The following is a 14,325-nucleotide window of genomic DNA, read 5'->3' as shown; positions in this document are numbered from 1 at the left end:
GGGGGAGCGGGGCTGGAGGTCGTGTCGTCCCGGGGTGGCGGAGACGGGACCGCGAGCTCTGGAGGAGGAAGAGGCGCCTCCCACCTCCCGGGGCTGGGCGCCACCCGCTGGCGTCGCTTCCCCTCTCCGGGTCGGCCTCGGTGCAGGCCGGTCAGGGCGGGCCGGGTGGCGCTCGGGGGCCGGGCTCTGAGTCCCCACTTTTCCTCCCTCCCTCCTCCGGGGCCGTCCAATGGGCGCCGAGAGGAGGGAAGCGGGAAGCGGAGCGCGCCCGGCCCGGCCCTCCTCCCGCGCCCATGGTCGCTGCGCCAACGCCAAGTTTGCGCCGCGGAGCATCTGCGCCGGTTCGCGTCCCCGGCGAGCCGGGCGGCCGCGCGCCCCTGGGTGCAGCCGCCCACGAGCACCGGGGCGGGAGGACGCCGAGCAGAACGGCGCGGGCCGGGGCCAGGGCAGCCGCCTCCTGAAGATGCAGGATGGCAGCGGAGCCGCCGCCGTCCAGCCTCGCCTACCGCACCACGGGCTCCACCTGCCTGCACCCGCTCAGCGAGCTCCTGGGCATCCCGCTGGACCAGGTGAGTGCGGGCGGCCGGGCCGTGGCGCGCCCGCGAGCTCAGGAGCCCCAACGCCCCGAGCGATCGCGGGCGAGAATGCTGGGGAAAGTGCCACCCACCTCCGTCCCTGTCACCATAGCACATTTTGCAGCTACAGACTGGACAGGTGGGCTTTATTCTATTTCCTTCTTTTGAGCTGGTGTTAGTGTTTTTCTCCTTATAACTGTGAAAATACCGGTACACTCTACATGACAAGTTCGACTGAACGTCTTATTTTAAAAAGTTGTGGACTGCCTCGTGTCCTGTAAGGAAGTTTTGAGTAGTTTGATAAATGACTCCAATGTTTCTTCCATCAGAGTAGTCGACTCGTTATTATTATTAATTTAGATAACCCTATTTAAAAATAAGCCTGATTAATCTGTAGACTACAGTCTGTAGATTTTGGATGAGAGACCTGGGGTTTGGACTTCAGCAGGGAGACTTGTTTGGACTTCAATCAGGGTGACAGTTGTTTTGCACCACGTGTGATACGCATCCGCAACGGAGGAGTGACACACAAGGATTCTTTGGTCTTCCCGGGGCCTTAATTTATTCAGTCAGCTTCTCTTTGGGGTTGGAGGCTTGTGAGTAGGACAGGTTAGTGGGAGAAGAGCCCTGGTGAAGTTGTTTGGACCGTCCAGGAATTGTGTGCTACCATTACAATTAAAAATGACAACAGTAATTCCTGGTAAGAAATCTTCCTGAGGGTTCGGGCTGTCTTACTCATTATCTTGTGTCTTTACGTGCTGCAGGCTAGATCTGCCGAGTCCTTAGTGGTGACTCAATTAGTATATGTTGATTGGAATGGAGTTGGGCAGGGAACGCTGGAGGACAGCCCACTGCCCTCCCGTCTTATTTCATGCTCAGTTTTTGCCAGTCTTCCTCCTCTTCCTCTCACTAGTGTTCTTATTTTTCTTTTTTTTCAGACAAGGGCATGTACCTGCTGCCCTTTGCACTCTCATTATTCTTTCAGCAATGAGGAAGTGAGACCTGGATGGTTGCCTTATGCACGTACTGTTGACCGAGCTGCCTTTCCACCTGGCTCGCTCTGAGCTCTGACTCTGATCTCCACCTGATCCACTGTCTTCTCATCCGTTGTAAAATCCAGACAGTCAGGAACTCGGGAGAGGTCTCAGATGCGAAGGCACTTGTGCTTTTGTAAATTACCCTTTAGTTTGTAGTGAAGGTGGGAGAGACCCAGAGACCCAGGCAGTGGCAGACAAATGGCAAATTCTTTAGCTGTGAAACAAAATATAACACATATCTGGATTTCCTTAAGGGGAGTTTACTTTGTACTTACCTCACCACCCCACATCAGAATTTATTTTAATTGCATTTTCTTTATTAAGCTACTTTGGAAAAATCTAGAGAGAAGAATACAGGGAGGCTTTTTGTATGAAAACAGATAAAAGACATAGATGGTTAAAGGACCATGTCAAGTTGCGACTGGGAGGTGCTAGTGTAATGTTAGTAATGCATTTTAAGTGTGTCCACCCTCATTCCCAATCTCCTGGATTTCTGTAAAAGTAACCCCATTTTTAACTTATAAAAAGGAACAAAGAGCTGTAGGGATGTTTAAGATTTGGAGGGAGGAAGGGATTTCTGGGATGCACTGAAGGAAAGATGTTGGAGATGGAGGGGAGGAGCCCCTGGGATCTCTTAGTTCTCAGGTCAGCCTGACCACCTTCCAGCAGGGGCAAGTTTGAGTGACTCTCGGTGGGGTTGGAGAGGCACTTACAGGGCAATGCCCCAGGTAGCTTATTTTAGGCCCATGGAACATCCCAAGCTGTAAATAATGTGGTTTGAGGCTGCACTGTAGCTTGAGAGTTTGGAAGCTTGGTGTGTTTCTCTCCTTAACATTTTAAAGACTTTTTAAGGGTCAGACTGATCTGGTGCAATTTCTGCTCTGCCAGCAAACTTCCTTTGAGATCACTGGCTGTTACTTTACCCTCCTGGAGCCTCAGTGTCCTCATGTGTAAAATGGGAGATGGTGATAAGACCTACATTTTGGGGTTGACATAGATATAAAACCCATTTGGGGTTGATATAGATATAAAATGCCATACGTTAGGAAGGTCTTTTTATCAGATAGGGTCCTGGCAGGAAACAGAATTCAACTCAGTTGGTTGAAATGAAGAGACTTTAATGAATTACATACCTGTGGGCAGGGTTAAGGGAATCAGAAAGGATGCTGAGGTGCCAGACTGGGGGCTGAATGGGAAAGGGGAAGAAGGCCATTGCATGCTCAGTGAGAGCTGGACTCAAACCCTGCCGGGATGCAGGGGGGAGGCAGAGAGAACCTCAGCCCATCCCTGTACCCCTGAAGCTCTTTTTCCTACCCTGCAGCCCTTTCCTCTCTTGCCAGTGCCCTGCCAAGGGTGGCTGGCCTGGGGTGCCTGGGGTTCACCTCCTGGGGCACAGACCAGAATGAGAAAGGTGGAGCCAGATGTGGCAGTCCTTTATAAATGTTTGCTCCTGTCCCATTAAAGAGAGACTTTTTGTTGGCCCGAGATATGCTCAAAATTATAATTATGGTCATAATTTTATACGTATAATTATAATTTTTATAATTATAAATTAAAGTTATAGAACATTTATCTCAATTTGCCCAAATAGTTCTTCATATACCATTAAGGAGGTTGAATCCTTTTCCTAATGTCTTAACATTTCCTACATCTATTCGTAATTTCTGATTGATTGCACTTCTGTGAATGTCTTTAGCCTCTGGGTCTCCCTGTGTCAAGTAGTTTATTATCTGTAAAAAACTGAAATATACACTGAGTGTTCTGCTTTGTGAGTGAAGAAGTCTTTCATTATTTTTCTTTTGATTCTTCCATTTTTCCATTGTGTTAACTTTGGGACACCCTTAAACAGGGTGCAATTATGACTATACTGAGGAAGAGTCTATGGTTTTTGTTTCTGTACTAGTCTGACATCCTCCTAAAGATATTAAATGTAAAGTCATCTTATTTAATTAGAGCGGATAGAGCATAGCAACTGGATACAGAGTATAGGAAATGGACAATGACTTAAGGGCCCCCACAGGTGTTTCATAGATAAGTTTGTCGTAAACTGCATTTTTAAATAATGAGTCTATGTCCATTTGGCAAACATGGAGCTCCAGCAGTTAGCAGGATTATTCAAATACGAAGAGTCACTTAGAATAAATTAGGGAGAACTTCAATTTCCATTCATGGGGAATTAAGGACTGGAGAGTTATTTATTTATTTTTTAAAAAATCATCTGCTCATGTCCTCTTCACTTTGTTTTGGTGTGGAGTGTAACAAGATCTGCCTTTAAACTAACCATATAGCCTTCTAAGTTTGCAAGATTGACTCAACTACCAGAATGCATATAATGTTGACGTTCCTAGTTTGTGTGATTCATGGTTATGTGTTAAGAGCTGTGAAAGCTGAAAAGGAAACTGTTTCCAGGCTTCAAAGAACTTCTAATTTGGTGGTGGGGAATTCTGGATGCCTAGGATATTTGGACCTACTGGTACCCCCAAACTTTGTGTGTGTACATAAAGTATCAACTGAGTGTTAAGCCGAGATTCTTTGTGTGGGTTTAATTTCCCCCCCCCTGATTTAGTATCAGTAAAAAAAATGCAAAGGAAAGATAGACCAGGAAATAAGCCAAGAAATGATTTTGAGATTAAAGCAGTAAAGGTTTAGGACTTAATGTAATGTTCCCTTGGCCATGCTTGGAAAGCTCAACCTTCAGTTCTCTTCTTATCTAAGTCTTACCCTTCGTAAAAAGCTCAGCTCACATTCCACAGTCATTATTAAATCGATTAAATATTTATTTAATGCTGTTAATGCCAGGTACCTGGCCACGTGGTAGAAATGTATGGAAGGGGGGGAAAATCAAGGTCTCCGTCCTGGAAGAGCTTATACACCATTAGAGGAGACAAAAGACCCATATAATATACAGGTGTGATATACAGTCAGCCCTCTGTATCCATGGGTTCTGCATCTGCAGATTCAACCAACTGTGGATCCAGGGGAAAAAATTAAAAATAACAATAAAAATAATATAAATAAAAAATCAATATAGTATAAGAACTATTTACATACCATTTACATTTTACTAGGTATTATAAGTAATCTAGAGATGATTTGATGATTTAAAGTATAGGGGAGGACGTGCATAGGTTATATGCAAATACCAAGCCATTTTATATCAGGGACTTCAGCAGCCAGGGATTTTGGTATCACGGAGGTCCTGGAAACAGTCCCCCACTGATACCAAGGGATGACTGTGCTCACAGACCTGTGTAGGTGCTACACAGAGGTTTGTAGATGGTACCACGGTGGAGCAGAGAAGGGAAGTCCACAGGACATGTTGGACTCTTGTAGAATTTACTGTTCACATTTGATACAGTTTACATTTTACACTTGGTAGATGTTACCTTATATCTTTAGTTATCTTGTTGGGTTTGTGTGCTGAATTCCAAACTAATTTAAAGTCTTCTTGTGGTAGAGGTTTTATTCCTCATTGCATTCCTGGGAAATAGTAGGTGCTCAATAAATGTTTGTCATCAGTAACAATATGTGCCAATGTTAATGTTATAAATTATCAAACCTCAATGTATAGAACCTTGTTCGTAAAGTGGACAGTAGATCGGCCTTCGTTGGGGAGAGGAAGGGTCCACCATCTAATGTTGCTGTTTTTGGTGCTGCGTCCAGGCTGTACCATTGGGTTTCTGACTTGAACAATCTGCTCTTCACCCAGGGACTTTCCAGTTCACCCAATTCAGGGTGGGAGTGAGCATATGGCAAGCCACAGAACATCAGTCCTGGAGAGAGCCACTTTGTTTTTCTTCTTCTGGGCTCAGCAGTTCATTCTACAAAGTCAGGTCTCTTTTCCCCACTTAATATTCCCATCATTGCCTGATATTGAAAATGATTGGCTTAGGGGAGGAAATTGATTTGGTTAGACCACAAACAACAAGAATGGAGTTTCTGTTGTGTTCCAGGGTTCCTAGTTCTGTGCTTGGCTGTGATGATTCACACAGGAATAACGTAGTGCTGACCCTCAAAGTGCTCACTTTCGGGTGAGGCAGGGACACACATCCCGAATAGCGGTGCTCATGTGTGGTACCTGAACCAGCAGCATTGGCCTCCCAGACTTGTTAAAAATGAACATTCTCTGCCTGGGTGCCCCTGTTGGCTACTCTGGGGACGGACTCAGCAATGGAAGGTTTAATCAGCCCTCCAGGTGATTGTGATGTGCCCTTAAAGATAATTCTAAGCCGTCATTGTCCTAAAGTTTGAAAACCACTGCTGTGCACAGACGGTTGGGACACAAATGAATCAAGCCCCTGGAGGTGGAGTGGAGGGAGAGACTCATTCTGCTTTGGGGATAGGGATGAACTGTGATTCTTAGAGAGCCTCTCATGCCTGAGGAGGGACATGAGTTGAGTCTTGAAGGATGAATGAGAATTTGTCAGGTTAAGTGGGAGGGCCATGCTGGGTAGAAAGAACACCATGTACAGAGGTGTGGAGTGTGAAATTGTGTGCTTCATTCAAGGAGCAAAAAGTCCACCAAAGGGGCTGACTGGTGGGGTGCAGGTGTGTGGACTGCAGGGCTTTAGGTTGGAGAGGGCAGCAGAGCCCTGGTGAGATGTTTCCACTTTATTCTGCACACCAGGGGTCAGCAAACTTTCCCTACACAGGGCCAGACAGTCAATATTTTTGGCTTTGTGGGCTATACAGTGTTAGTTGCACCTACTCAACGCTACCATTGTAGCATGAAAGCAGCCGTAGATAATAAGTAAATGACTGAGCATGGGTGTGTTCTCATAAAACTTTATTTATGGATATGGAAATTTGAATTTTGTGGAATTTTCACATGTAATAAAATTTTCTCCTTTTGATTTTTTTCACAACCCTTTAAAAGTGTAAAACAGGTCTGTAGCATGCAGGCCACTCAAAAACAGGCAGTGGGCTGGATTTGGCTCAAGGGCCAGAGTTTGTCACCTCCTGCTGTGGACCAGTTTTCCTCAAAATATGGTGTTTGGACCATCATGCAGAATCTACTGCAATGGGTGTTTCTGGGATCTAGCCTTAGACCCACTGAATCTGGATATCAGGATGGGAGCTTCTGGGGTGATTCTCATGCCAGCTAAAGTTTGAGAACCATTACTACAGTCAACAGGGAGGCTTTGAAGGGTTTAGGTTGTGAAAAGATTCTCATTTTGTGGAGCGTTACAGGAAGTCATTGCGGAAGGAGGAAGAGATGAAGGAGGGAGCACGGGTTTTGAGGCTGATGAAGGCTTAGGGACATCTTTAAGGGGGAACAAGCTGGCCAGGGTCAATTTAATGGGTTGCTGATTATAATCAACCCATTGAAAACCATATATATTTTTAGAGGCACTGATGTGTGCCAATATGTGCTTTTTCTCTCTCAGCAGCTCCTTTGAGGAGCAAAAGTAAAACAGTCAGTTGGAAATTTTCAGAGCAGGTTGTTGAAAAGTTAAGTATGGGTGTTGAAGAATGCTGGCTGGTGGTTGGAAGTGATAGAAGTGAAAGGAGAAGCATCTAGAGGTGGGGGGACTTGGAGGAGCGGGTGCACAGGGAGGGAGAGCTGGAGGGCTGGGATATTTGAGTGGAAGATTTGTGGTGAAGCTTTTCTGGGTGGCAATGAACGTCAGGATGTGGATGTGAGACTAGGGGGAAAGTCAGCTCAGTGTAGCAAGCCCAGGGACTGGGCTTTGGACAGATTGTCCTTTTGAACATAGAAGCTGCCCAGGTGAATTTGGGGATTTGAGGTGGAGAAGGAGACTATGAGGTACCTAAGATCTCTAGGAATGTGGAGGAGTCACCAGAGGTTGGTGGATTCTAACAGCAGAAAGAAGGACCAGAAGGGGGGCTCGCTCTGCTATCGGGCGCTCAGCTCAGCAGACATCATCTCATTTAATGTTAGAGTCTAGGCAGAGTCTAGAGGGAGGAAAGGTTTTATATAAGGACGATGGGAGAAAAATGGTCCAAAGCAGCAGTGGGGATCTGGAAAAGCACTGACCTGCTCCTCCCGACTTTGACTTGTGTTGTGCTGGTAAATGGGAGCAGAGGGTGGGCTTTGAGGAGGTCAGCAGAGGGAGGGACAGAGCGAGGGGGACGATGTCACGACCCGCACAGGGATGCAGTTGAGAATGGAGCTTGCACACTGGCCATGAGGGCTGGGGGCGTGCGGGAGGGGTCCAGGGAGGGAGGGCTGGCCCCCTGGGGTCCCAGAATCCATGGACTGACCCTGAGCTCTGCAGTCTTTCCTGGAGCTGCACGTTAATGTGGTGGAAAGTTCCTTTGTGGTTCTGAAGAGATTGCTGTTGGGAGGTTAAAGGCGACTTTTGGAAGCAGCGTGGGAGCACTGAATATGTGAATGTGGACTGAGGTAGCCCCAGATTCCAAACACTTGGAGAGGACAGGACGGTGGAGTTGGGGACTGTCCCTCAGCTCAGCCCCTCCACTTGCACACACGAGCAGGAGGATGAGAGTCTCCACTCTAGGGGACTCTGGGTCAGTTCAGGAGGGGGCCTTGCCCTAATGGGAAGTGCTGGCTAGTGTCACAGACTGGTGGCTTGATTTGACAGTAATTGAAGGGGGTGGGATGGGTGATCACCACTGTGGCCGTATACTCCGTGGCATCTAAAGCAGAGGCCTAGTGTGGCCTGTAGCGTTAGCCTTCCTGTTATGAACAAGAGGTGGTTCTTCACAGCCTCACCTCAGTTTACCTACCTGGCTTAAAGACACCAACAACTCCATGTACTGAATGCTTATGCTACCAGCACTCAGCCAGCTGCTCTGTCTATATCTTCTCAATTCATTGGTATCACAATACTGAAAGTTATTCCCAAAATTTTAAGAGAAGAAATGGTCCCCCAGGGCTTATGTCACTTGCATGCAGTCCCACAGCTGTGGAGGCAGGACTTGAACCCACGACTGTTGCCAAAGGCTGCGTTGCTAGTCACTGCATTGTGTCCGGCCACTGTTTCCCTGTGCACTGTACTTTCACCACAGTGGACTGTGTATTTCCTGTTCCTCAAATACAGTATGTCTTCCACAACCTCCAGCTTCTGCTCACACACTTCCTTCTCCTGGAGCATTAGTACAAAGCTGGGTCCTCAATTCCAGTTTTGAGGCCACACCCTAAGATCACCTCTTCCTGTCCTGCTGTCTTGACAGCCTGGCCCTCCCTCTCCCCAAGGGCGAAATGGATCCCTTCTTTTTCTCTGTTTCTCCATAGCGCCCTGTCCATACTCTATTGTGCCTCTTACCTTACGTCTTAGATATTTATTAGTCTTTCTGCTCTTCTGACTCTGAGAGGCTTCTTTTAATAGTCAGGTGTGTTAGTCCATTTCTGTTGCTTATAACAAAATACCCGGAACTGGGCAATTTATAAAGAAAATGAAATATATTGCTTATAGTTTCTGAGGCTGGAAAGTCCAAAGTCCATCTGGTGGTGGTGACAGCAATCCAGAGGTCTCACACTGCAAGATGGTGGTAGCAGAGAGAGCAGAGAGACACTCTCTTCTCTCCTCGTTTAAAGCCCTTAGAACCACGCCCTTGACCACCATTATTAATCCATTCACTACTGCAGGGTCCTACAATCTTATCACCTCTTGAAGGCCCCACCTTCAATTAACATAATAGGATTTCCCACCCTCTTAACAGTCACAGTGAAGGCCAAGTGACTAATACATGAAAGTTGGGGGACACAATTTAAACTTCAGTGAGTTTTGCAGAGACATTAGTCAATACAGTACATTAGGTGAACACTGAGCACTGTATACTAAATATTGGGCTAGAAGGGGATGGAGACATTAATGAGGATCTGTGCCTCCTAGGAAACAAACCTGTACACACTTGTTAAACTGCTGTACTATGTGTAAACCCTTGTCATAGAGTACAATGTGTAGTGCTCCAGGGCACGTGTGCACACACCACTGCCCCGGGGCCTCAGCACCTCTGGGCCTCTCTGAGAAGGTGCTGGGGGAAAACTTCCTGGGAGCAGCTGCTTTAGGAGGAGAAGGGGAACGTGTGTGTTGGGGGCAGGGGGAGCACAGGGGCCAGGTGGGGCAATCAGAATATTCCAGGAAGAAGCAGCTGTTGAAGCTGAGACTACAGAAAAGAGTAACATTCTTTGTGGGCAGTGACAATTATCAAAGAACAAAATTTCAGCAACTGAGTTTAAAGACCTAATAGGACAGCAAACACTCTGATGAGCTGAGCAGAGGGGTTGGCTTTATAGGCAGAAAAGGCTGAAGAAGGCAGAGACAAGGAACAAGAAGGGACTGGTTTTTTCAGAAGTCCTCATAGGGCTGCCTTATCATGCCAGCTCAGGTAGACTGGGCTTTTTCTATTGGTTGCTGGGAGTCTCCTGTTCTTTGGAAAACTGGCCCTTTTTAATGTTCAGTTTGATTATGCTACACCTAGCATGAGTGACTCCATTCTGGTTTGGTCCGGTCTGTTGAGGCCTAGTGCAGGAGCTCGGTTCAAAACAACAGCCTCCCATACATTTGATTTAATACCACTGAGGATGAATCTTAGTCATTTTTGCATGCCTAGTACAAAGTAGGAACTAAAAACCAGTTTGTTGAGTTGAAATGGAATTGAAATGGAATTTTATTTACATTCTTGGATTGAAATGAATGGCTACATTAAGATAAAATTGTGAACCAGTTGTTTCACCAACTGAATTACAATGAACGGAGTTAAGCCTGTTTATTATTTGGAACCTGAATTTTAGATTGAATAGACCTAATTTCTAATTTGAAAGTTAATTCATGGCTCAGTTGCTGATAGTTAAATGTTAATCTTGGATTGTTTAAATATAACATACCCTGTTGCCATTTTCATCGTGTGAAGTTAATATGCTCATCACTTGCAGTTATAAACGCCAATATAATATCATTTTTGGGCCAGTTGTCTCAGACTTGTGAGAACAACATGTAGAAGTTTGCTTTAGCAGCCTAGAGTCAAGTCGTACATATAAAAGATGCCGTATATCTGAGTACTCTTGAGAATTCTGTAGTATGGCCCCCAAATTACATTTATAGAGAATAATTCCATGAAAAGATTATATCTAAACAGATATAATCTGGAAATATCTTTTGTACCAGCAGTTTGTAAAAAGAATTCAGTGTGTGTCATTTAGTAACAGTGGTTGTGTGCTTTTCAGAGGCTTTCTATTTTAAGTAAGTCAACCCTTTCAGTAAACAAGATAAAGGGAAAACTTGCTGCAGTGTTATTAATGACAATTTCTAGTGGTTTGCCAGGATAGCCCAAGGATAGAGAGTAATCAGTGGGAAAAGTAAGTTCAAGTAGTTTATATTAGTTAAAAATGTGCATTATTTAAAGACCGCTGTTCCTTTGGGCTTAAGAAATGTGACCATCTGCAAGATGAACTCATTAACCCATTTGTAATGTGGTTTTACTTATCCAAAAAAAATGTGCACTTGGTGAGTCATTTACCAACTTCCTTGTAATAGTTGAGCTCTGCTTGTAATTTCTTAAAGTTATTAGGTTAATCTTTTATGCATTAGTAATATCAATCTGATTTGCGGTATTGTTTTGAAAGTTCACAGTAGCCTTAAAGCAATTTAAAAATGTTGAATTAAGATTTCTGGGTTGATATTGCTGTGGATTTCCCAATCATAATATTATTATAAATATTCCATTCTGAGGCTTATTTACCAAAGCAACACGAAGCTTAAGTTCTAGCCTAATTTGGAAAAGAGCAAGGGTACATTTGAAAAGTTTGTACTCTGTTCTAAACTCTTATTTCAAACAAGGAATTAAAAGAAAAAAATACTGGGCTCCCCCTGCCCCAATTTTGTCTCATTCATCCATTCTCTAGCTCTGACTTGAAATACACAGCACAAAGTTGCTAAGGTCTAGAGGAAGTTGCTAAATTCAAAAGTCATTTTGTGAAATTTCATGAAGTGGTTTAACTGTGAGTGTCACTGGGTTGAGACTTCTTTGTTCCTAAGACTTTTTTTTTTACTGGAATTATTATTATTATTGTGCTCTCTGTTTTTATTTTATTTTATTTAATTATTACCTTTCAAAATTTTTATTGATTTTTTTAAACAAAAAGGGCACTCAAAAATCACAACAATTCCTTGATCTTGTTAACATGGGTGAACAGATATGATGTTGATGGTGGGGAGAGGAGAGAAGGAGGAACTGATAAAAGGACACAAAAATCAACTACGTTGTCTATTGATACATTAAAAGAAAAAAAAAAAAAGAAAAAGAAAAACATGGACAAAATCAACCAATGAGAATGTATACAGTCAAACAGACCTGGTTTTTGAATCTTAAGATCTGTCATTCACTTCAGAAAAAAAAAAAAAAAATCTATTATTCACTAAAAATAAATAAATAAATAAAAAATTTTTTGTTTTTATTTTATACAGACATAGTTTAAAAAATTAGCTTACTGACTAGGTAGCATATGCCCTTAGTATCAGAGTCACTTAGTATCACAAGCAGAAAAGGGGATATCATGAAAGGTCAGTCTCCCTCCCCTCCCTGCACACCCGCCTTTTCCATCCGGCCAGCTCTTGCCCCACTGCCCCATTGGCAGCCCCAACTGTATCCTTTCAGAGATAGTTTATAGCTACATGTGCCCAGAATCTTTCGGTCTGTTTTCTGACACAAGTGAGAGTGTATGGTTCTTACAGTTCTTTTTTTTTTTTTTTTTTTTTTTAACTTAACAGTGTCTCTTCGGGATTGATTTGTATCTGCACGTACAGAGCTCTAGTGACATTTGACTTCCTTTCTGCCTTTTCTGAAAGCGTACTTCCTGTTCTTCCCGGGATGGCCTTGTCCTTTAGCAAATGCTGAACTTGCTGGAGTTAGGGCAGTGACAGGGCTGGCAGGAGAATACAGAGAGCTCAGAATAAGTATAAGAATACTTCACTGTAAGAATACCTACAGTGGGACATAGGAGGGGAGGAACAATGAGCTCGGCAAAGGCAGACAACCTGGGGGTTGTTTCCAGTGTCCCCTGAGATGAAGAGAAATGACTCTGGGCAAAGGCGTGAGGACCTTCAAGAGTCCCTCATACACTGGGCATGAGCGATGAAAAGGGCTCTGCCTCTAACTGGCCTGTGGCAGTGCACTTCTCTGGATTCCTTGATATTTCCTTCTGCCGAAAACGATGCTCTTTAAGACCAATTCAGCTCTGGGATTCTGAGACCTTCAATGATAGCACAGAAGTGTTGGTTTTAGAGTGTAAAAAAACACTTTTTGAGGGTAAGGACCATAGCCAAGTTTTCTTTCCACTTTTCAGTAGACAACTAAAGGGACGGTAGCTGTGCTGTATTATTTTATTTCTTATTTCTCCAAAAGTAATGCGTGCATTTTGGTGCATGTTGGCAGATGTGGATTGGCCGACGTGGCTCTGTCATCTTTCTTTCACCTCCTTATTAGAGTAAGGCCAGAATGCCTTAGAAATGTGTGTGTTTTACTCTGGAAAGAAGATCATGTCAAGAAGAGCTTCTATTTCTTGTCCACTAGGGATGTTGAAGTGTTTAGCTTCCATTTTCCATTCTAAAAGATAATTGCCTGTTTCTTCCAAACAGTAAGTGTTAACTTAGCTGCACATTATTTAATAAAAGGGAAGCAAATCAACATTTCTATGGAATTATATTCAGAGAACCATTTTATACAAACTGTGGAAGGAAGGAAAAAAGGTTTTTTTTCCCTTTTCCCTTCCCTCCCTCCCTTTTTCCCTCTCTCTTCTTTTTTTCCTCCCTCCCTTCTTTCCTTCCTTTGTTTTTCATGTATGGGGACTGGGACATAGTTAACAAAAAGGATGTTGTAAAGACTATCTTTCATTTTTTCTTTTTGCACTTTATCTTTTAGATAAAAGATACACTTTTATCTTTAGAGATATCTCTATCTGATTGCCAGTTTTGTTATCTTAGTTTAAAAGAAGGGTAAAATGAGGCTGTAAACTAAAAGCAATAATTACATCAAGATATAGGGTGGGGTTCTGGTTCATCATAACAGTGAATAATGAATGATGGCTGTGGATCTTAGTTGAAATAGCAGAGAGAATTTGAAGGAAGCTAGTGCGCTATGAAACGATTTAGAAATTGACCACTTATGACTTTTCGTGATAACTGAAGAAAACATCTTTTTTGTGCTTGGCAACCTTCGAACATTTATTAGAGTAATATGTGTCTAGATTTAGTTCCCTGTCGCAAAGTTTCTAGAATTGGAGAAGTTAGAAAAGAGCAAGAAAAATGGTTATAAGAACAAATAACTAGTCTACACATCTGCTGTCTCCCTCTGGGGGAGGGCTGTTTTCCCTCATGAGGTGTCTCCTTTCAGAGGTTTAGGAGGGATCCTGCCTTCAAGAAATGTCTTATCTTTGTGCAGCGCCCCCATTTCTTTCTTCCACCTCTCCTTTCTCAGCCTGCTTTGTCTGTGCCCAAGCTCTCGGATGGAGCCCCAGGGCAAAGTCAGCTGGGGGGTTGCTTGCCTCTGATTTCTGCTTACTTGCATTTCTGGCTTCTGAGGAATTTAGGTTGTGCATGAAAATGACCCCCACATCAATATATACTCATGTTTAGCTTAATATAGGTATAGGTGGTTACGTGTAAAAATATTTATAGATATGAGTATATTCAAGGGTTAGCATGCACACACACACACACACACACACACACACACACACACACACACACACACACTTCCTTGCTTTGTCAGCTTAGAAGGTCTACAAG

At 43.9% G+C, this 14,325-nt stretch overlaps 1 protein-coding gene across 1 annotated transcript in view; it reads left to right on the top strand.

Moving 5' to 3' along the window:
- The first annotated feature begins 470 nt into the window (after nucleotides 1-470).
- The window catches only part of MBOAT1 (membrane bound O-acyltransferase domain containing 1), a 104,453-nt gene continuing 90,598 nt past the window's right edge, over nucleotides 471-14,325 (top strand). The window contains exon 1 of the mRNA XM_063097055.1: nucleotides 471-569. Coding sequence (XP_062953125.1) covers nucleotides 471-569 — 99 coding nt within the window. The remainder of the gene's footprint in view (nucleotides 570-14,325) is intronic.

The sequence above is a fragment of the Cynocephalus volans genome, chromosome 5, assembly GCF_027409185.1.
Source record: "Cynocephalus volans isolate mCynVol1 chromosome 5, mCynVol1.pri, whole genome shotgun sequence".
In the NCBI taxonomy this organism is placed as follows: Eukaryota; Metazoa; Chordata; class Mammalia; order Dermoptera; family Cynocephalidae; genus Cynocephalus; species Cynocephalus volans.
The sequence above is the reverse complement of the archived record's forward strand: the minus strand, read 5'-3'. Positions and strand labels throughout refer to the sequence as shown.